The sequence below is a fragment of the Alternaria hordeiaustralica genome, assembly GCF_023758085.1.
Source record: "Alternaria hordeiaustralica strain BMP 2776 chromosome Unknown scaffold_41, whole genome shotgun sequence".
NCBI classification, from domain to species: domain Eukaryota; kingdom Fungi; phylum Ascomycota; class Dothideomycetes; order Pleosporales; family Pleosporaceae; genus Alternaria; species Alternaria hordeiaustralica.
The window spans coordinates 80,387-102,612 of record NW_026056813.1 but is presented as its reverse complement, the minus strand read 5'-3'; the positions used below and the strand labels follow the sequence as shown (position 1 = coordinate 102,612).

At 53.8% G+C, this 22,226-nt stretch overlaps 7 protein-coding genes across 7 annotated transcripts; 4 read left to right on the top strand and 3 right to left on the bottom strand.

Moving 5' to 3' along the window:
* Nucleotides 1-53: 53 nt before the first annotated feature.
* J4E84_010450 (uncharacterized protein) lies at nucleotides 54-1,892 on the top strand (the record flags this gene model as incomplete). Its single annotated transcript, XM_049393005.1, has 4 exons — nucleotides 54-1,113; nucleotides 1,165-1,235; nucleotides 1,287-1,381; nucleotides 1,436-1,892. 4 exons carry the CDS (start codon nucleotides 54-56, stop codon nucleotides 1,890-1,892), a joined length of 1,683 nt encoding a protein of 560 aa, XP_049239264.1.
* A 417-nt stretch (nucleotides 1,893-2,309) lies between these two features.
* J4E84_010449 (uncharacterized protein) lies at nucleotides 2,310-3,706 on the bottom strand (the record flags this gene model as incomplete). Its single annotated transcript, XM_049393004.1, has 3 exons — nucleotides 2,310-2,540; nucleotides 2,623-3,200; nucleotides 3,262-3,706. The coding sequence occupies 3 exons, from the start codon at nucleotides 3,704-3,706 to the stop codon at nucleotides 2,310-2,312; spliced, it is 1,254 nt and encodes a 417-aa protein (XP_049239263.1).
* A 640-nt stretch (nucleotides 3,707-4,346) lies between these two features.
* Nucleotides 4,347-6,009, bottom strand: J4E84_010448 (uncharacterized protein; the record flags this gene model as incomplete). The annotated part of the gene is made up of 2 exons (XM_049393003.1): nucleotides 4,347-5,256; nucleotides 5,309-6,009. The coding sequence occupies 2 exons, from the start codon at nucleotides 6,007-6,009 to the stop codon at nucleotides 4,347-4,349; spliced, it is 1,611 nt and encodes a 536-aa protein (XP_049239262.1).
* A 2,508-nt stretch (nucleotides 6,010-8,517) lies between these two features.
* On the top strand, nucleotides 8,518-10,831 carry J4E84_010447 (uncharacterized protein; the record flags this gene model as incomplete). Its single annotated transcript, XM_049393002.1, has 3 exons — nucleotides 8,518-8,623; nucleotides 8,672-8,857; nucleotides 8,916-10,831. The coding sequence occupies 3 exons, from the start codon at nucleotides 8,518-8,520 to the stop codon at nucleotides 10,829-10,831; spliced, it is 2,208 nt and encodes a 735-aa protein (XP_049239261.1).
* Nucleotides 10,832-13,508: 2,677 nt separating this feature from the next.
* J4E84_010446 (uncharacterized protein) lies at nucleotides 13,509-15,963 on the top strand (the record flags this gene model as incomplete). Its single annotated transcript, XM_049393001.1, has 4 exons — nucleotides 13,509-13,615; nucleotides 13,674-14,216; nucleotides 14,267-15,327; nucleotides 15,350-15,963. The coding sequence occupies 4 exons, from the start codon at nucleotides 13,509-13,511 to the stop codon at nucleotides 15,961-15,963; spliced, it is 2,325 nt and encodes a 774-aa protein (XP_049239260.1).
* A 311-nt stretch (nucleotides 15,964-16,274) lies between these two features.
* Nucleotides 16,275-20,349, bottom strand: J4E84_010445 (uncharacterized protein; the record flags this gene model as incomplete). The annotated part of the gene is made up of 2 exons (XM_049393000.1): nucleotides 16,275-17,066; nucleotides 17,116-20,349. 2 exons carry the CDS (start codon nucleotides 20,347-20,349, stop codon nucleotides 16,275-16,277), a joined length of 4,026 nt encoding a protein of 1,341 aa, XP_049239259.1.
* A 767-nt stretch (nucleotides 20,350-21,116) lies between these two features.
* On the top strand, nucleotides 21,117-22,076 carry J4E84_010444 (uncharacterized protein; the record flags this gene model as incomplete). Its single annotated transcript, XM_049392999.1, has 3 exons — nucleotides 21,117-21,289; nucleotides 21,482-21,794; nucleotides 21,843-22,076. The coding sequence occupies 3 exons, from the start codon at nucleotides 21,117-21,119 to the stop codon at nucleotides 22,074-22,076; spliced, it is 720 nt and encodes a 239-aa protein (XP_049239258.1).
* Between the last annotated feature and the right edge of the window lie 150 nt (nucleotides 22,077-22,226).

Here is a 22,226-nt window from a genome sequence, read left to right as displayed (position 1 = left end):
GCTTTGACCGAACTTCAACTCCCCGAAACTCCCGTGACGCAGCGACTGGACTCATGACTACCGTCTTCGCGCGCCCACCGCTCCAATCGCTTCCTATGGCAACAAACCGACCCACGACGCGACGAAGGAGCGCAAGACAAGCCTTCGACGACGATGATGCGCCGGCGCCGACGACCAAACGAGCAAAGGCGGACGTGAACGGGACGAGCAAAAAGGCGACTGCTGCGCCAAAGAAGACAGCAAAGGCAGCTGCATACGACGAGGACGATGATGGCTTCCAATTTTCGCGTCGCACGTCGTCGCGAAGGACTACCAAGGCACAGGCTGTGCTGGCACCAGAACCAATACCCGAGGACGAACCAGCAACATTCGCGCGCGCTGCCGAAGCGCAACCGGCCAAATCCACTGCGCGGCGGAAGAAACAGTCAATGGCGGCAGCCGACCCGGAATCCTCAGACTCGGGAAAGCGTCGGCGTTCAGCGCGCATATCTGGTGACAGTAGACAGCTGGAAGTGCGACCCAAGTCTACAGAACCTCCACCGGCGAAATCACGAACAAAGAAGACCGCGCCCGTAGAGAAGGAAAGGAAGAAGCAGACTACACCAGCTCCAGAGGCACAGCCAGAGCCTAAGAGCGCGTATGCAGGCGTGCAAACGCCGACACACAACAAGATACAGGTCGCGAAGAAGCGCGATCCCAACGCTCAAAAGATCATGCTGCCCTTTGCGGACACCCCAGTTATTACGAGGAACAAAGAGATGCGGAAAGGCGGCAACAAAGATGGGTCGAGAAGGAGTAGCACAGGCTTGCGAGGGAGAAGGGCAAGCTCGCTGATTGACAGCGGCCAGTCGAATGGTGAGTCAAGCAATGATGCACAGGAGGGCTGGGCACAGGACCCTAACGGCATGGAAAAGCGCCCCTGGGGATCAGTGGATACTAACAATTCCGCAGCGCTACCGCACTCAGAAGTCGAAGTGCGAGATTTCTACAAATATATCGAGCAGAGCCTACCCGAACCACGACGGATGAAGCAGCTTTTGACATGGTGCGGATCGCGAGCTTTACCAGCAAAACCATCAGGCGACGTGAAGAACGCGAATGCGATTATGGCTGGTATGTCCAAACGAAGCAGGGCGGACAAGACGAAGACTGACAGGAGCGCAGCGCGAGCTATTCAACAAGAACTTATAGACGATTTCGCTAGCAAACCCGAGCTTTCCGACTGGTTCAGCAGGGTATGGGGATCAATTCCATCGAGGCAAGAGCATGAGCTAATAGCTTTACAGGAAGAAGTAGCCCCACCACCTGTGGTAAAGAAGCCGAATCCTCAGAACGAGAAGAACAAAGCCACACTGGAGGAATTGGAGGAGGAAGTCAAGCGGTACGTCACAGAATCCGCGTGTTCTATATTTGCTCCATGCTAACAGCGAAGCAGCCTCGAAGAAGAGAAAGCCGCATGGGAAGCCATTGCATCAGCTTCGAAAACCAAGCCCCCGCCACCCGCGCCCTCAATACCGACATCAACACCTACACTATCCGAAATCGACACGTCCCTCCTCGATCCTGCCCAAGCCGCCATACTTTCCTCCCTCCAGTCATCACAAATCCAACCACCAACGTCGGCATTCACGTTCACTTCGCCTACAGCACTACAATCACATCTCACCTCCCTCGCCGACTCGCTAGAACCGCACATCGACCTTTTCGCAGACGGTGTTCATAAGATCGAACAGTATCGCGCAACGGCCGAACGGGTAGCGGATCGTGTGCTAGGTACTGCGGCAAAGAGGTTGGAAGAGCGGGATCGAGAAGCAAAGGAAAGAGTGGGCACAGAGGGAATTGGAGTCGGCGATATATTGAGAGGCCTTGCTGGTGTACTTGGCGAGCAATGAGTATAAACATGCTGCACTCAATACCAAACAAAGTTGCCGGCAGGAACGGGCAAGGATTGACAATCCGAACAGACACTCCTAGGAGGTCTTATGAGAATGATCTATGTGGCGCACTTTCTTTGACCGTTTTCACCTTGTTTTAGAGAGACACTATTGACGCATCTTCGCACGGTGTTTACGGGCTTGGGAATGGACTGGGAGGATACGATATACCCTTCTGTTTTCTTGACTCTTTCGTGTAAATGTTTTCGAGAAGAAATACCATCATACCCATTTTGAGCCACGCCAGGCAACTCATTCGGTCAACGTAGTGCGCTCGACTATTATTGAGAAATCATGACGGATCTTATCTCCATAACCCTAGATCCAGCGTACATCCTCCTCATCTCTCTATGTGTCTCCTTCAACCACTCTCACTCAGCTCTTAACACACCACACAGCCAGCCTCCCAATCTCATCTTCCAGCCTCAACGCAAACCCCATCGAAATACGCAGGAACAGCAAGCGCTGTTCCAGATAACGAAGGACATCGAGACGGGTATCGACGAGCTGCTCTGGCGAGCGACCGAGCAATTGGGTCCACGCGGCGTCCGAGAGAATGAACTTACCGCTGCTGATCTGGCCGGTTTCGTCGAGGAGGGGACCGAGCTGCGAGGGTCGAGACTTAGTCAGAGAAGAAGACGAATAAGGGATTGTGGGAAAGGGAGTGTCAAGGGTAGACGCGACTTACTATCCTAGGATTGATTCTCAATTCAACAAGCTTCTCACACTGCTTGCAAACGACCTGGGTACTATTGGCGAAGATGGGTATACCACAGCACTCATTACTCATGAGCATATTTCGTTTGAACGGCTTGACGATATTGAGTTCGGTGACGACGACGCTAAGGTACCCAGCGATGGTATCTTTGGACCTTTTGCTCGACAGCGAGCGAGCGACATCATCCACGTCCGCAAGTGTGTAAAGTGCTCTTACGGCTGCATTCTCGAAGCCCTCGACCACATCGTCAGCGATGGGGAACGGCGGGTTGACATGCTCTTTCTTCGTCAGTCTTTGTGCTAGGGCTCTCAACCGCCGCGCATCACCCATGTCGGGGTCGATGTCCACACGTGAGTTGCCGCTGATTGTGAGCTTGGCCATCTTGTCAATGCGCCATCCGGGGTTCGAGATGAGGAGGACTGTTTCTGAGGGGACGAACAGAGAGGCCGAGTCGCACATGGAGGAGTATAGGGTAAGGAGGCCGTCGGATGTGTCGTCGAAGATGCCGAGTGTTATGAGTTCAGAGGTTGTGCTGTTGCGGTTTATGTCTGTTGGCAAGTCAGCCATGAATCATAATTGAAGATATCCGTAAAGAGGAGAAACACGCACATTTCTTCCGCGCGCCAATACTCTTCACGCATACCAGTAGTTTCGGCTCTTCGATATCATAACCACCATCAGTGAATGTCTTCAGCGTCATCAACCCACTCAGCACTCTGTTGTCCCTCACACCATACGGCCTCTTGAACCTCGTCCCATCATCGCTGTTCTCATGCACCATCACATGGCAGTGTCTCTCACCTTCGGGGAATATCGTAGTGAACAGCGGTGCAGTATTCGGTGCTAGTGAGTTGTACTCTGAAGAGTTCGAGATATGCACCGTCCACACGCTGAGCAGCTGCCCGAGCTTGAGCTTGTACTGGGTATTATTATACCAAAGGCGGACGGTGAGTACTCCGGTGTCGTCTGCAAGTAGGATTTTGATGCAGCCCTGGGCTGCTTTATGTGATTTGCTGGGTTTGGACTGGTCGTTGAAGTAGACGACACGGCCCATGAGGGTAAGGTTGCAAGGGCCAGGTTCAAGTGTGTCTAGGTCTGCTTCTTCGTAGTCGATAGTGGGCTTTTATACGTTAGCGATGAGTTGATGTTCATTGAGGGAGATACTTTACAGCCCATGAACTTGCCGTGGTCGCTCCTGCCGCAGAAGTGGACTGCACCTCCCCTGTGGTGAAGACATCGCTGCTTTTTGTCGGCGACGATGAAAAGTAAGATTGTATTGATGAAGAGGCGGGCATTCTCTCGTTTGGTGGAAATTGGAGGTGTTAGTGTGGAGGTATCTGAAGTAAGTTCTGAGTTGAGGATCGAAGCAGGAGCGTTCCTGCTGTATGCGTAGGTGCAACCCGCGTCGGAACCACAACGAGGAAGTCGCACCATCCACACCAAAATCAGTTGCCTCTCTTATGTGCACATACATGGTTGATGAAGCGCATGGTCTGATCATTACTGTTAGCTCACTGAAGACGGATGATGCTGCATATGGGTGCAGATTCGTAAACATATTTTTATTGCTTCAAAGAAAGTAGTGAGTTGGTCAAATCAAATCGTGAGTCGCATGTGCTTCTGGAGCTCATGCATCATCTGCGAGCTGGCTCCACTTCACATCGGACATGCTCGCCATCGGTTCATCCAATGACCTAGAAAAGCTTGTGCTCCAAGGTCATGTCATTCTCCGGCTCAAGACCAACGCAGGCGCGGAAGATGTTGGTGAGAGCTGCGCGCTGCTTGGCAAGAGCGTTGACGACAGGCGTGCCAGGAGGAGTGAGAGGAGCCTTGAGCATGTAGCTGAGAACACTGAGCACGCTGTGGAAGTTGTTGAACTTGCCATCGCTGCCTTCGGCAGTGTGGGCCTTCCACTGGACACGGGTCATCATCTCAGCGACCAGGACCAGATCGATGATCAGAGGTGAAGCCAGGAGAGAGTCCTCGCAGACGTTGAACAAGCTGATGGTCTGGTGGCCGTCGAGGAAGATCTCCGCGTAGTACTCGTCAAGAGCGCGCTTGTCGTCTCCAACAGCAGGCATGTACTTGATGACGACGCAGTGGTCAGGGTGCTCGCCTTCCTTGTAAAGGACGTTGTTGGCAGCGACCATGTCGTCGACGACGTTGGACTTGGAGATCTCCTTGGAGCGGAACTGCTTCTGAGAGCTAAGGTTCATGCCATCATTGTTGCCCAAGTGGTTGTAGGAGGCAATTGAGGTGAGCTTGATACCGGCGCTGATCATGAAGTCGACGAGGGCCGACTTCATCTTGGTCTGACCTGACTTGAAGTCATCACCACCAATGAAGGCATTGTGCTTCTCGGCAAGCTGGATAGCACCAGGAACGAATGTGTTCTGGGGAGAACCGTTGATGAAGGGAACACCCTCAAGGATGGAGGCCACAGCAAAGACAGTGGACGGGGAAACCTCTTCGTGACCAGATTCGATCGCTTTGAGTAGGTTGTCCGCCGTGTCGTTGACGCCCTCGACGATGTCGGCATAGCGCTCAGTGTTAGCAGTCCACTGCACAATGACCTTGTCGAGACCGTTGGCGGACTTGAAGTCACTACAATATCGTCAGTAAAGCTGGGTTTGACATGCATAGAGTCTCGGCTTACCGGATGTCCTTGCGGATCTGCTCAACATGGGCATTGGAAGCCTTGGTACCTTCGAGAACATTGTCGGCACGTTCCTCCTGGTTGGCAGCAATGAAGTCCGGGTAGTAGATGCTAGGAAGAGGCTTCATGGCGCTCATCTCCTTGCGAACAAGGGACTTGAGGGACGGTGACAGAACCTTGGCGCGGTCCATGGCCTCAGCAAGGTTCATCCCGCTGATGTCCCATCCGCCAACGACGAGGTCGTTGGGGTGGACCATAGGCAGGAGGTCATGGAATGGGATGTGAATCTCTTGACCAGTCTTGCTGTCGACACCGAGCTTGGTGGTTGATCCCATGATGACCGAACCATAGTAGTTAGCGCCACGCTTGCCCTCCTTGGTCTCCCAAACGAGGTTACGCTTGTTCGCGATGATGCCGGCCGTGACCGTAGTACCGTTGTTGCCGCCCCAGCCAACCAGCATAACACCAGTCTTGGGGATCTTGCGGTCGACCTTGAAGTCGTAGAGCGTCTCCTTGGGGATAGCTACATACTTGCCGTCGTCGTTCTTGGTAACGTCGGTGGTACGGTAAGTGTACTTTGACTTGATAGTATCCTCGGTGTATTCTACGTTAGGAGAGCTAACGACAAAGAGATCCTTGGGAGTTGCCTTCGCTTCGAACCCATTCGCGTGACCGACGCGCTCGTCTGCGTGTGGTGCCATGATGATTTAAGTTCTTGTTGAGTTGGTGAACTTAGTTGCGGAAGTCTAAATCCGACGCTGCCCCAGAGGGAGAAGTGCGTCGGCCGGCGAATGGGTTGTGGATCCTGTCAAGTGTAAGTAAAGGCGGTCCCCATGGGGTTATGGCGGGGCACATACGAGCTGAGGAGATTGGAAAACGTCTTGACAGCTGGGCAATGGCCCGGGGAAATCTGGGTGTGGTTGATAGAAGGGAGAGAGATTGCAAGCTTGACAGTGGGCTGTGGTTTACAATCGGTGGTGTGCGGTGGGGTGAGAAACGAGGGAGAGAAGTCGCGATATAAATGCCTCCCGTGTCCGGCTGACTTAGCAATAATCGTACGCAATCGCTCCCGCTTCCTGCCGGACAGCGTGTTCACCCACCGCTTCTTTGCCTGTACCTTCCATACTCCCCACTTTTCATGCTAATGACTATCGCCGTAGCCGTCTTCGGGACGTACAACACCAATGGCGCGTAGCCGTGGTATTCGCGATGCTCGCCTTGCCCCACTATTTCCCTCACTACCTCAACAAGCAGCAGCGACAACCGCAGTAGGGAAGGTGACGATGTAAGCGACGCGACGAGAGCGCTCTGCTGGCATTAAGCGAAGGTACATTGCATGGACAGTTGTCTCTGCATGCTCGAGTGTACCGCTGTGGGAACTGTTTAATTCCTCCTATGAGCTACGTACTGGACAGGTGTGTAGCTAGTGCTACCTAGGTAGAGTACCTAGGTACGGGTACGGAGATACGGACCCCGCCATCACGTGCACAACACTGCGAAGAGGGGATCTCGGGAGCCGGGTGTCGATGTGTAAGAGTTTTCAGGCACATGGGAATTGGCCTGGCGCCAGAATGGCAAGCATGGCATTTGGACGGTGTCTGAGCCACGGACTGTTTCAAAGCACGGTGATGTCGTCAGTCAAGCACTGTGGTAGCACTCGACACGCTGTGTGCGTCAGACATGTTTACGGAACGAAAAAAAGGCACGCGACACAGTCCGCAGCGTATTTTTGTGTGGAGTCTCGGCGATGCAAGACGGCTACTGTTGACAGATGACAGATGCTGCTTGCTCGCAAAGTGTCCACACGAGACAAGTGTTGACATTATTTTCTTGGTGTTATTAGCCGCGATGGCAAGCAACATGGGGGAGACCCTGGGGTCGGCTGGGAGAACGACGAATGCGGCAACCTGCATGGGAAGTTTGCTGATCGACAATCAGCCTCGCCGTTCGCCAAGGGAACCATGTTAGGCCACCATGCTGCATGCAGACGGAGACAGGCACGCAGGGCAATGGCTCTCCCCAGGGCAGCAGTTGGCGCAACGGCATGCGAGCAGTTCGAAACTTCCAGCACCTGCGACATGTCAAGCACTGTGTGTCGCGGGCCACGCCGACCTGAGAACATGGCTGATGGGAACATTGCGGACGAGAAACTGTTGACGTAGCTAAAGGGGCGCTTAGTTATGGATAATTTGTATCTGCAGCGTCGATCGACCAACGAGAACGATGCCGCGTGTGGCCAATCAAGGCCGAGAGTAATGTCCGGCCCTGGTGGCTGACCAGCGCATGGGCAGCAGGCGACCAGAGCCTCAAGCCACCTGCTCGTCGCTGCAGGACTTGGCTATACACGGTGCACGCATCTGGCAAACGTTGTTGCCGCGATTTGCGACCTCTGGAGCTTGCGAACTCTGTTGGTCTTGGGTCGCAACCGTGACATCGTCACTGCGACGGTGCTGGGTCCGAGACTTTACGCCAGCGACTATGGTTTCATCGCAGCCGGCCGCCTCTGGTGCGTGCAACTGACACGGAGAGGACCACACGATGTGCCCATGCCCAGGTAGCTAGGTACAGGCCGCCGTCCCGTGCACATGGCCATCGAATCATGGCGGCCGCCGTGCTCGACCACTGACGCCGCATCTCAGGGACGCGCGAGTTACGTGCAGGACACACAAAGACGCGCAGAAGGGGGCGCGTCGTCCCTTGCGACTGGCTGGCGATTGGGTGTTCATCTCTGATGCCGATCAGCCCTGTTGTGCTCAGCGGGCTGTGGGTGGCCGGCGCTCAGACGCGGTCATTATCTATCTCATGAGGATAATTCATTAGCATCAAATACCCAACATTGCGCGTGTCGATTGTGGGGCCCAGCAGCCTCTTAGACCGCAGGACGCAGCGAGGCTAGCCTTTATCCCGCTGCCGTCCCTGGCTGCTAGCCACTTCAGAACGACGCCCGCATGTGCTTCCCCTGATTCAGCAAGGCCCACCCACACCGTTTCTGAGGATCCAACAACCCTGCACCTTTGTTTCTCGGCGCTCCCGCCCATCATCCGTCCTCGACCACCGCCGCATACCTTGCCTGCTCCCACTCCGTGCCACCATCTTCGAGATAGCCTTACGACGATATTCCGCTGGACGTGAACGGCCTTAATACTGAATGTCCAGGCACGAACCGCCTCGGACTCCCTCTCTGAACCAGCACCGGATACGCGCCCAACATGGAACGAATGAGCACGCTTCCGACTATCAAGTGTTCATCCTGCGCGGTGGACATTGACATCCTCCATTTAGCCGACCATGTCTGCGCTGCAGCACCCCCAGCGGGTGAGTACGCCACGAATGCACACTATAACACACACTCATCAGTTGCAGCAACGCCCGCTCCTGAGCCAATGTCGCCCACCTCGACCATCTCTATGGGTTCCCCGCCCTCTATACTGTCGCCCAAGATGAACCGCGCAGCAACCTTTGGCGGTCCCACGTTCAGCAACCGCTCGGAACGTCCAGCGCAATCGGGTCGCATGCCTCCCCCGCCCAGAATCGATTCAAATGCAGCGAGTAAGCAGCCAGAAGGGTAAACCAGCTTGAGTAGTAGACATTGTGCTGACCTATTTAGACAAACCGTTCCGGCCGCTGGAACCCTCGCCAATGAGCAACCAAGTCGACTACAAGAGTCGATCCCCAGGTCTGGCGCCGCCAAAGTCTCCTTTCAAGATGAACCGCAGTGTGACAACTCCGGTTGGGCGACCCATGGCACCTCCATCGCCCGATTACTCTTCCAACTTGGACTGCGCCTTTCCTCGATTTCCCTCCAAGAACGGTACTCCTAAGAGTGCCAAACCTCAACCACGAGAACGCCTGGAACCCTTCCAGCAAAACTATGCTCAACCAAGCCCTCTATTCGCACCCCTCAGCCCCCGGTTTGATGGTGGAGAGAACATCGCCAAGCGCATGAACAGCATTGCACCAGGACCCTTCGACGGAACGGCAGACCGAAGGCCGAGCACATCAAGCGCAGCAAGACCATTTGCGGAAGAAGGGCCGGCGCTTGGGCATAGAAGGATGGGCACAAATGGCAGTATCGCCAGTAATAAGAGCGTGTCGAAACAGCGTACTTCCACAACATCGAATGCGTCGCGGAGTTCAGCACACTCCAATCGCAGCATAGGTCTTCCTGCTCGCCCGAAGCCGGGCATGGGTGGAGCCAATGCGCTGCCACCACTGCCATCCACGTCCGAACAGGCTGAGGGTATTGATGCTTTCCTAGATCGCTTGCAGAAGGAATCTACCAAGCCTTCCAGGGCTTCTCAAGAAAACCTTGCAAGGTCAATCCCGTCACGACCGAACAGCAGAGAGCGGAAAGAACCCCCACCAAGACCTAGGAGGCCATCAGAGAAAGATCTACCGCCAGCAGACATGACCGATCTCGACCCCCCGGAGTTCATGTCTCTCTCAAACAACATGTTCCCTTCGCGCGGCTCAAGCCGAAGTGGCTCGGAAAGCGACATGCCACGAGGCCTTGCGCCAACGCATTCCTTACGTCCACCGCCACTAGCAGCTTCTGGGCTCGGTGATGCGCCCATGAACGCACTCCACACCCCTTCGGACTCTGGCTTCTCAGACGATTCATACGCCAGCTCGGGCTACCGCAGCATGACAAGCTCCAGATCAAGCCCCCCAGAGTCCGAGGCTGCGCACTCACGCCAGACTTCCAAGATCAGTCGTCCTGACAACATCGTCGAGGAGAATGTTGAGAGAAGCGCAAGCCCGGAGTCCTACGCCGAAGCACGGCCTGTTCGAGCGCCGAAGAGTTACATGCGGCCCGATGGGGCGGAGCCGTACCCAAGGTCGCTTTCACCGGGATATCGCCAGGATACGTTTCCGCCTGGAGGATATGCGAAATACCCTGAGTCGCCAATGGACCCCGCCATACAGATGGGCGCGTCAACACCGCGTGACACATTCGAAAGAGAGCCGGCAACACCCCAGGACCCGGCGCAAGTCAATGTAAGCCCACCAAGACGCATGGCCGAGCCTGAACCCCAGCAACAAGACGTGCGCCGACCTAAGGCTGCTAGCAAAGGCAACTGTCGTGGGTGCTCGGAGCCAATTGTTGGAAAGTCCGTGAAGGACTCTTCCGGCCGCCTTACGGGACGCTACCACAAGCATTGCTTCACGTGCAGAACGTGCGCTGATCCCTTCCCGACAGCGGAGTTCTATGTCTTCGAGAACTCGCCATATTGCGAACAGCACTACCACAAGCTCAACGGATCTTTGTGCAATGCCTGTAACCGGGGCATCGAAGGCCAATATCTCGAAACCGATTTGCGCCAGAAGTTTCACCCAAGATGTTTCACGTGCACGACCTGCCGCATCGTCCTCCGCGACGGCTACTTTGAAGTCGCTGGCCGGCGATACTGTGATCGACATGCGCAAAGCGCCGCAGCACCTCCGAGAAGTAACCTAGGCCCGGGCAATTACAGACCGCGAAACCTCCAGAAGCGCGGTACAAGGCTCATGATGATGGCGTGAACCATGTACCTCTCGCATAACCGTTGTCGTTGCTTCTTCTTGCTCATATTTTGCTTTTCATTTGTCACGTCCTTTAGCGATCTGGTTTTTGTTTGGGCCTTTTGCATGAATATTCACCCTCTTCATTCTTTCTGATACCCGGCCAGTCCGCTGTTACTTTACCATATGTTCTGCGTTATACCCCTTACTCTATACATTCGCTACATCTTATAATTGTCTTTTGTATCGATGTTGGATGGTGGTCAAGCACCGACTTTTGGGGCTGCTTTGGGTGGTGCTCGATATACCACCTTTTGTTGGAAGGTTTCAGTCGCTGGAAGACTGTTCTTACTTTGTTAATAACGAGGTCCGACTGCACGTGTACATATATGTAACATACTTAATGTTTACTGCTCACCATGGTGGGCTTATCAATATCGATTGAAGAATCATTTTGCGTTGCCTTGTTGGGTGATTCCTTGTCATTCCCGCGATGCACACAGCTAAACACTCAAGGTGTCCACATTGAGTGATTGGGCGTTCCCGCAAACGTGGTCAGGCTTGGAAGAAGCGGCGAACCATCAGTCAGCATCAATCAAGGCTACTCCAATATCTGGATATCGAATACTAGAACTGGAGTCGGGTGTTTGGTCCATCGATCGCAAGTGCTATAACGGTATCACCTTCAAGAGTCGCTCGCTATCGCAATCTCGCCATTCTCTATCCATTTCACGGCATCATCAATACCCTAAATGCTTTTCCCCTTGAAGAGCACAAAATCATGAAGATTGAATTAGTTAGAGAGGTATATAAACCATGCCCGCTGTCCGCTACATTGGTTCTAACATAACTACCACTGCAACTTCTACCACCACCCAGCTACAGCATCCACTACAATACTAGCAACAGCACCCTAGATTTATTCAAGCAACAACCACCAGTTACACAAATACCATGTGCGACATCGACCAACCTCTGTTCAGTGAACAGCTTCCTCGTCTTCCGAACTCAAGCAAGGGTCCCGAGCCCAACCCTCCTGACACCCCACCTCCAACACCTCCGGGAGGATACAAATGTGTAAGTACTCATGATGTAAAAAGACATATACCGTGCAGAAGCTAACATTCGTACAAGAACCTTGGTCCGGAGCCTCCAAGGCCTCTGGATCCACGTTCCGGTCTTCCCGCATCGCCCTACAGGCAACGAGAAGACTTTGTGCTTCCAGAGCCGTCTGTAAGGATCTCATTCCGGGAGCCTGATCAGCAAGTGAACTGACTGTTGTCTCAAGGACGCTAAGACTGGCTACACACCTCCTTCCTCGCCAGCACCGCCGCCTAATACGCCAGAAAAAAGACGAGGAGATCTTCCTCTACCAGAGCCCTCTGTGGGAAGTCACGGCGCCACCTGTAGCCTCGTACACATCGACCTTGCGTTGGCCTTCAAGCAGGGCAGCGACTTGCCTTGGTTGATGTGGGGAACTGGAAGTCATAATGATAGCTTTTGGGGTTTTTGTCAGTGTACCTAGGTATGTTTGGGTAGGGTTTGATGTGCTGAGCATACAGCAAAACGGCTGCCTCTATGTCTTATGTAGTCATCTCTCTAGCGCCAAAAAGCCATAAAGCCATGGAGATCATGCTAGGCGTACCATCTCGGACGTCTATGAGACCGACGAGTCGAGCTTAGTCATACTGCTCTGTTTTTACACGTTTATAGGATATACTAGATTAGCTGGTGGCGTTCAAGGCTGACATGCGTTGTGCTTCCGCCCAGCTACACCATACTAACGGAAAGGACTTTTCGCGAGACCTCGCCAGTGATCCAGGCGTTTCCAGAGCTGCAATCGACGTGGTAGTGTTGAGGAGTAGAGGTGATGTACGAGCGGACATCTGGAAGTAGCGCCCGGAGGAGGCTTGTCCGGACATGTCGGATCCGAAACGGTTTAGGCGCAAGTCCGCCGTCCTCCTCTGCTCGTCGCGAACAACGCGACTTCTGAGCACATGTCTCACATCCTTCCCCCAGCGCACGAACGCAACATTTGACGCGTAATGCCAACACTTGCATATCCCATCTCGCCTTCGTGGGTCGTTACCAATCGATACTGAGCTTGCGCGGTGCCGACTCACACGAGCGCGAACCTCCGTCTGCCCAACGCCCGGAGGCTCTGCCAGCAATGTCGGAAAGCCATACTCGCGCGCTGAGACCTACAAAGATGGAGAGACTGGACAATATATGTGAGCTGGATATGTGGAAATATCCGGGCCTGTGTGAACAGGACATTGTAGGCTGTAGATGACGCGTTGGCCTCCCAGCTGCGTCGAGACGCGACGCGGCCGGGCAAGCTTGCATGGTCATCACACGCTATCGAGCTGATCAGATGAGCTGTCATCTATATCGTACGCAGTGTGGTGTGGGGAAAATATAGGCTCGAAACAGTTGCGCACCTGGAAAAAAGAGACCCACGGCATGCTCATCGTGAGCGCAAGCACGCGGGGATAACTTGATTCATCTATGGTCCTGCCTAGATAGGCATCTACGTTGACACAAACCCCAAAAGTCATGTTCTGTATAACACGATGCTGCGAGGAGCCTTATCGAGGTAACGTTCCGGTTATTGAACACCATGCCTTCTGACAGGCGCTGTGCGCCGTTGAGCACGAGTACAGACCTTTGTCTCTGGATGCCTTCTACATATCACATCATGGGAGACAGTGTCGTGCTGTATGCTCAAGCAATGTCAGACAACATGTTTTCATATCTTCTGCTTCTCCTCTTTTGTATAGCTAACACCATTGCGCAACAAGCAGGGTAAGACAGCGGATTCGTCTTTTTATAACCCGTCTTTTACATTGCTCACTCTCTCTAGACCGGTTTACTCACCTTTGCGACCACCTTCCATCCCTCTCGCAGTCCGCTCCCCATACACTAGCGCTTGGAGCACCACCTCCGGCGGTAGCACGCTTAATAGTCGGAATGTCACCTTCTGGACCGGCGATCCCATAGGATGGAGTGGCATCATACGCGTAGACGGAACGGCTTATGAGTACATGGGAGACTCGCCCTCCGTACAAGGTCTCCAGAAAGCAACTCCACTTACCGTATCTTACGACTCCCACTACAGTAACTTTACATTCGACGCTGGACCTGTCCGAGTAGAGGCGCGATTCTTCTCTCCTGTTCTACCAAAGGATCTTTGCAAGAGCAGTATTCCGCTCAGCTATCTGGGAGTCGAGTGGGTCGCCACCGACAAGCTCTCGCATGATGTACAGCTCTACTCAGACATCGATTCTATTTGGCTTGGGGGCGGCAACGTATCATTCAACTCGACCATTGACTGCCCTGGTGAGTCTTTCGGCGAAACCCAATGCCCGCCCAAGGGAACGGAGACGCCCGACACATTGTTTCATTGGTAAGTTGCTGGATCAAAGTATGTTCAGTATAACTCTAACCAGCTTCAAGGGAAGCACTAATTGTAGATGAGCTTTCATGGTCCGATCGTGGCCACAAGCAAGAACCATACTGGGGTAGCCTACACTACGTCTCTTCTCCCGGCATGAGCACCAAATTCGATACTGTGAACGGTCCAGCGACCACTGTACGACGCCAGTTCGTCAAGGACGGCACAGTGAATAATACCCTTGACCAGGACCAGTCTCAGGGACCACCAGTTGATCGCATGCCAGTGTCCGGTTTCTTGCATAGTTTTGGGTCTAGTCAGTCCGGGTCAGCACTGTATACTGTTGGCACGACTCAAGAGCCTGCTGTGAACTACCGCACTGCTAGCGGGGACGTCGAGCTCCGACCATGGTGGCTTACGAGCAACTGCTATTATAGTACCAACTACATGATCCGCAGGCACTACCAGGACTACGCAGCTACCGCAAAAGAGGCCAAACTTTGGACCATGAAGCTGCGAAATGATGTGGAGTACTACTATGCCGAGGATAAAGCAACAGATATGCATGCAGAAGCATCCTCGCTATCTGAAGAGGAGTCGTATTACGCCATCGTCGCACTTTCTGCCCGCCAGATCCTGGCCGCAAACGTTCTCACAGAATCCGCAGATAACACCACGGGTCCAACTATCTTTCAAAAAGAGATCTCATCAGACGGCAAAGTGAACACGGCCGATGTCGTCTACCCTGCGTTACCTTTCTGGCTCTATGCAAACCCGGAGCTTCTCCGCTTACTGCTCAAGCCAGTATTCGAGTTTCAGGAGTCTGGACTCTATCACGAGCGATACGCCATGCACGATATCGGGCGCTTCTACCCAAACGCCATAGGATACTACAGCTCCACCGTTCCCGATGAAGAAGGAGAAGAAGCGATGCCCGTTGAAGAGAGCGCGAACATGGTTATTCTGGCAGCTTCGTACTACTTGGCCACCAACGACACCGCATTCCTTATTAGCCACTACGATATCCTCAAGCGATGGTCGGAATACCTCGTAGAAAATTGCCCATACCCTGAGCATCAGACCACAACGGGCAAGTACAAATCAGCACTTCAACACCGAGAACGTTTGTACTAACAAACCTGAAGATGACTTCAACGAACCCATCGCCAACAACACTAACCTCGCAATAAAAGGCATCGTAGCCCTAAATTGCATGGGTGTCATTGCCCAAGCCAATGGCGACAGAGGCTATGGAGCAGGCAGATGGATACGCAACGCGTATTTCTACTATACCCTCTGGTCCGAATCAGCCATAGACCCCGCAACCAACCATACTCTTCTCGCTTACAACCTCCCCGACTCCTACAGCATCCTCTACAACATCTTCCCAGCCCTCCTCTTCAACCTGCGCGCAATCCCCAAATCTCTTTTCACCATGCAGTCGGACTTTTACCCGACTGTCGTCCAGAAGTATGGCGTTCCCCTCGATAACAGACGCCTGTGGACGAAGAGCGATTGGGAGATGTGGGCTGCGGCTACGAGTCGACCTGAGACGCGGGCTCTGTTTGTGAACTCGTTGGCGAAGTGGATCAATGAGACGAGTACGGATAAAGCGCTTTCCGATCACTTTATGACGACGGGTGATGGGGGCTATACTGATTACCCGTTTGTGGCAAGGCCAGTCGTTGGGGGGCATTTCGCGCTGCTGGCGATGGGTCTTTTTGGGAGACATGGGGTTCTAAATGGAGAGGATGAGTAAGCTAGCTGGGTAAGATTGCCAATGAGATGGTGGATAGGTCATGTCACGACATCACTGCACATGCTAGAGTTCACCCGGGATGATTTGAATGGTATCATGTTTCGTATTCATATCGCTTCGATGCGATCACCAGTTGCCTTCTCTACTTCCCATTTTCGCGCCATTCTCATATCATGCATTCGAACATCCCTTCATGTCCTTCTAGTGCTATCTCATCGCGCAAACTTTTAGCGGAAACTGAAATATAACGGATGGGAAGGATCGCTTGGGTACTTGTTGAGGTACCAGAGAGGGGGCCTAGTTGTGCGCCGCTAGCGATCACGCTCCTTGAGCTCCTCTGCAACAGCCTTTAGACCCTTCTCATGTTCCTTCTGGATCTGATCCCAGTACTGTGCCCAGATGCGAGACTGTGAATCGTCCTGACCAATACCGGCTTCGGTGCCCATTTGCTTGTTAAGCTGCATTGACACTTTGAGCACGCCCTTGGCGCCTTCGTGAATCTTCTCGATCTCCTGCTTGACAGCATTCTCTTTTGGCTTGACGGCAAGTACAGTGCGGAAGTTCTCGGCAAGAGAATCCAGACGCGAGCGGACCTGGTCCGGTGCAATGACCATAAGCTTGGTGAGCATGAGGTTGCACAGAACTCGGATGTCATGCTCGTCGGTAATACCAGCGACAATGCGATCGAAGAAGTCGGAGACCTCGATGGGTGACAGACGTGCAAAGGCCTTCTCAAGAAGAGCATAGAGGGTCTCGTATGCGCTCTTACGGATCTCTAAGCCATCATCGACCTTGAGCTTGAATGGACCCATTTGCACCTCGCGGATAAGCTCAGGCTTGATGACAGTCTCCTTCATGGCGAGTGGAAGCAGCTGGTCGAGCGCAGGGAGGATAATGTCAGGCTTGTTGTGCATGGCGGAGTTGAACGTCATAAGAGCAAGACGGCGATTCTCGAGATCAGGCTCGTTGAGCATCTGTACAAGCATGGGCACAACGATGGGGCGGAGGTATTCGTCGTAGGCTTCATCGGTATCGGTGAAGGTGTATCGTAGAGCAGAAATGACCATGGCGCGTAAGCTTTCCTTGCGGTCGTTCAAGAACGCCTAGATTATAAGTTAGCTGTAGAAAACAAACAAAACTATGAGGGCTTACCTGAAGTTGAGGAAGGTACGTCTTCGGGTCAATGATAGTAAGCCTGCCAATGCACTCTGCACCGATCGCTTTGTTGTCTTCGAGCTGCGAAGCAACAACGAGGTTTTCCCACAGTGTTGATGTGTACGGGATGATCTCCGACTCCGTGTCGTCATGCTGAAGGACTTCCTTAATAGCGTGTAGGAACAGATACTGCGGTGAAGAAGGCTGTCCCATAGATGACAGAATGACGGGAAGATATTTGCTGACACTTCCTGCACCGGCTCGGCCAAGCGCAACAGCGGCCGCAAGTGGTACGTTCTCGGACTTAGCAGAGAAGTACTTGATGAACAACTTGGGATCAATGGTAGATTGCGAACCAAGGCGCAACGCAGATTCTCCAAGCACTACCAGGGCAAGACACTTGCGCTTGTCGTCTTGTGCCGTCTCAAGCTCGGTGATGAACTGCTCAAGTTTTACGCCAACACTGTTGCCACCATATACAAGCAAGTTACCAATGACCTTGCCTACCACCTCTGGATGCCCCGATACACCGACTTGTTGTAGCAGTGCTTGCATCAAGGCCTTTCCGGCGCCTTGCTCTCCGATAGTGCGTACTAGCTGGAGGAGTGCATCCAACGGCGTTCCGCTTATCGAGCCTTGAGCGACTTGACAAAGGGCATCGTTGAGGCTGGGCGTCATGATGACTTGCGCGTCGTCCTTGACGAATGTAGCCAGGATGATAAGAGCCGGTCCCAGGAGGTGCAGGTCGCTGGCGTTCAGCAGCGGAAGCAGCATCTCCACCACCTGTGCTTTTGTCTTATTGTCGAGTTGGCTCCGTGATAGCGAATTCAATGAGAGAGTGCGTAGCGCGCTTAGGCTGGCACCGCGTAAGACGCGACTGGCTTTCCGTAATTGTGCAGCAAGTTCCAGTGCGACATTCTGTACCCATTTGGCTGACAACTCATTCTGCGCCTTGGTGTGGGCAGCGACAGAATCAACAGCACGTACTGAAGCGAGCCTTGTCAATTCGTTCTTCAGGCGTTCTACCAGAAGTCCAAGTCCAGCCGTTCGCTTTGGCGAGGAGAGAAGGCCTTGTTCCCCAGAGCTCCTACCAAGCAACAGTCCAAGGACGTGAATAGCACTCCGTCGAACTTCCACGTCAGCATCGTTCGCTGATATGCGGTTAACTAACGCATCGAACAATTGCTCTAGATGTTGCTGGTTCTCCGTTCCTGCTGTAGCAGCTCGGGGAGGTGTGAGGGCCTTGATGACCTGCTCTGTTGCTGCCAGAGCTTCGATAGACAACTTGCTGTACTTATCCTTGACCCCACGGAGGAGCGCGTCAATGATAGCCGCTACATATGGCTGGATAGATTTGGACGAGTGAGTATCGGCAATGGCTCCTATCAGCTGCAAAGCTTGGGTGCGTAAGGTGTTAGCGGTAGCGGAAGCACTACTTGTCGAACCGCCAGTAATCTTCGCAGCTTCTACAACAGGGTTGATCAGTTGGTTGAGGTACCCATCGAGACCACCACGCTGAGTGATGACGATGTCCTTGATCAGAGAGATGGACGCCTGCTTGGTGGTAGGCGGGCATGATGACTGCTTCAGAAGCTGCGCAATGCCCTTGACAATTTCCGGGCTGATCTTAGCTAAGCTTGCGCGAGGGCCGACCGGAGGCGTGCCAGCTGGTGCAGGTGAAGCATAGCCCATTGACAAGGACGAACTACCCTGCAGATCAAACATGCTGGCATCGCTACCGCCGCGACGACGCTTCTTGCTTGGCGGTGGTGGCATTGTGCCACTCTGAGGAGTCTCGTCGGCGAACTTGACAGGCGAGGGTCCGTCACCCGACTTCTTGATCAAGTTGGATAGAGTGGCCAGGACCTCCAAGCGTACGTTGTCTTCCCGCTCTTTGAATCGTGTTATGAGCGCTGGCGCAACCCGGTCGTAGAGAGTTCCGTCGTCGAGAAGATCGCCGTTACTCCGCGTCGAGATCAGAGTGTAAAGCACCTTGGCCGCACACCTACGAACCTTCCAGCTTGCGTCCTCGTCGTCATCATAACCCGTCTCCTCTTCAAAGTCATCGCCCTCGAGCGCGTCTTCTTCATCGCTTGGCATGTCATCGTCGTCCTCATCGTCGTCATCTTGCGCCAGATTAGGGTCGTACTTGAGGTAGCGCGTGGCGGCTTCGATGGTTTCGTCGGTGTACATGCGCATGTCTTGCGGGCAGGAGGCAAGGAACCCGTCCAAGGCAATAAGGGCGGCTTCGAGCACCTCGTCGATTTCGGGGTCGCGCTCACCCTCGTCGTCTGAGACATCCATCTCCTCGTCTTGCTCCTGTGTGCTCAAGGCGCTCAGGACAAAGGGCGCCAGCGTCTTTAGGTAAGGACCGAATTTGCGCGGGATCGATCGGGCCATGGAGCCTAAGATAGTAATGTACAGCTTCCGCTTGCTACGAGTGAGGTGGGGATCGCGCAGAAGTTCGATGACCTTTGAAAGGAAACTGCTCAGAAGCTGGTCTGAGAAGTAACCGGCCAGGACCGAAATGGCAGTGACGGACTTCTTCTTCATCATAGAGCTAGCCCGGTCGTTCTCGAGGATGGCGAAGGTGATCTGCTGCAAAGCCTGGATTTCTACATCCTGCAACATAGGACCAAAGCACTTGGCGACTTCGATGAGAACGTCAAGAGCGTTGCTGTCCGAGCCCTTCTCCAGGTCTGACTCCAACATGCCCTTGGGCGGTTGAGTCAGGCCCTGTTGTGCTGGTTGTATAACATTGTATCCGATCAGACGCGGTATCAGGACCCTGCTGATGGCGCTGTATGCATCTTGTACCGACTTGCTGCGCGCAGCACCGGTGGTAGGACGGGGAAGGGTTATGACGACTTCGCGGAGGGCCATAGCGGGTATAGACTGGTCGACCGTGTTGCCAGTGGGAAGCGTAGAGAGCTTGTCAATCATGACAGGCAGCGTCTTATCGCTGATCTTGTTGACGAAAGGGCCCAAACACTTGATGGCCTGGTTCTGGACCTCGCCGTTGGTGTCGACCAGTGTTGTGAGGAGACCCTCGACCGTCTTGGCCGAGACGACATCATCGTGGAGGAGGAGGCCGGGGTGAGCTATGAGGAGGATGTCGTGCAGGTCGCTCAGGGCCATGAAGCGGAAATCGGGGTCATCGTCGGCGAAGCGGGGGAGCAGCTGGGCGATATTATGGGAGGTGGGGTTGGGCGGGACCGAAGAGGGCGCCATGGCTGGTGTTTAGAAGGCCTGCAGCACTTCGCGCGTCTGGTATCACAGATGTGAGCCCGCAGTCTGGGGCGCGTGTGGTGTGGCGGGGCAGCTTTGGCGGGGTTGACGGTGCTGTACAGCTTCAATGTCGCGGTGGGGAGCGGAAGGGAGGGAGAGAAGGGAAAAAGCTTGTGAGGGAGCTGCTGTTTTAGTATGCGAGGGAGGCACCAGTGGCCGGGTTGGAAGAGCTTTTGGACAATTGTTGCCTGCGTCGCTTTCAGAGCTCCAACCCGCGCACGGCCTCTGTGCAATTACAGGGTATCCAAGAGCTGCTCCAAGCGCGTAAACACCTTATACAAGGGGAAACTAAACACCATAGAACCTACATCAAGATCAAGCTATGCAAAGTAGAGACCTGACGTCAACGTAGGCTCTATAGTGTTCAGCTGTTCCCTTGTATCAGGTGTGAGCAGATGGCATTGTTTTCACATAACCTCTTTCATTCACAAAGCATGATGAAACACTTTTACGCGAGCTCTACGAATAATAATTTGATACTACGTGTACAATCGTTACGCGATCGCTCTGCAGCCTCGCGCAGGTTCGCGAGTGTTCGAGGTCGGGCACACGTGATGCAAGGACGCGGAGCTAGACCTCGGAAGCAGGGGCCACAATGTGACGTACCGATAATTCTGACTGACGTGATCTTTCTCTTGCGCGCATCCCAACTCCGAGTCTGCCATCAATTGCCCGTCGCGAGCTTCAATTCGTCTCTCTACAGCTTCACCATGTCTTTCATCAGGTCCTCTGCTCTCCGCGCTTCTTCATTGGCACGCGCAGCTCGCCCGGCGAGGTCTATCTGCGCTGCCGAGCTCCAGCCATGGCAACGAGCTGTCCAACGCCGAACCTACGCCAGCGGCCACGGTCCCGAGGGCGAGGCTAAGAGCAGCGATATCCCATGGTATGTCAATTTCATTTCGATTATTTAGATGAGCGCGAATGCGGATATAGCATGTTACCGATAGGAAGCACACAGCCCTCGGATTGAGTAGTTGGGTGTGTGGAAGTGCTATTCCGCTTGCGTAAAGCAGCCAAGCTGTGTACACATTGTGTTAATTTCTATAAAATACCTGATACTGACCGAGATATCCAGGATGGCCTCAGCCGTCGTCGGCACCGGTGTTGGTCTCTACATTGTCCTAACCCAAGACACGAACCACGGCGCTGAACACCACCCTCTTGGCGACCCACACGGCGAGGGAGGTGCCGAGAAGACTGGTACTGGATCTACCGTCGGAGAAGAGAACAAGGAGGATGAGCCCGAGGAGGAATCTAAGGACGAGTCTAAGGACGAATCCAAGGATGAGTCTGAGGAGAAGCCAAAGAGCGATCAGCAGAACCCGGAGAAGCCTACCAAGGAGAACAGCGAGGAGAAGGACAGCCAATCTCCTGACGTGTCCGACAAGGTCGGTGTATGAACATCTTCATTGCGCACAGGATGCTAACTAGTACAGCCCGACCCCCGCAAGGACGAGACCAAGAGCCAGAACGAGATGTCTGGCAAGCAAAAGGGACTCTCCAACGACAACACCCACCACACCTCGCAGATCTCCAAGCAGGAAGAGAAGAGCAAAAAGGGCGAGGGCGTTGCCGAGACCGCTAAGCTGCAAGGAACCGTCTCCACTGAGCGTCCAGGCGCGGAGAACAAGGAGGAGCGTGGAAAGGCCCAGCAGGACAAGGACGCATAGATCATACCGTTATCTCGTCCCCGCCCTCACTATCTCGATTCATATAATACCTTTACGGCGAGCGCGCATTCCGCCGCCCTTGTATAGTCCTGAATCAAACTTGTCACCACTTCAAACGGGACTTTTGTGTGTCTCACCTGCGAAGGTACA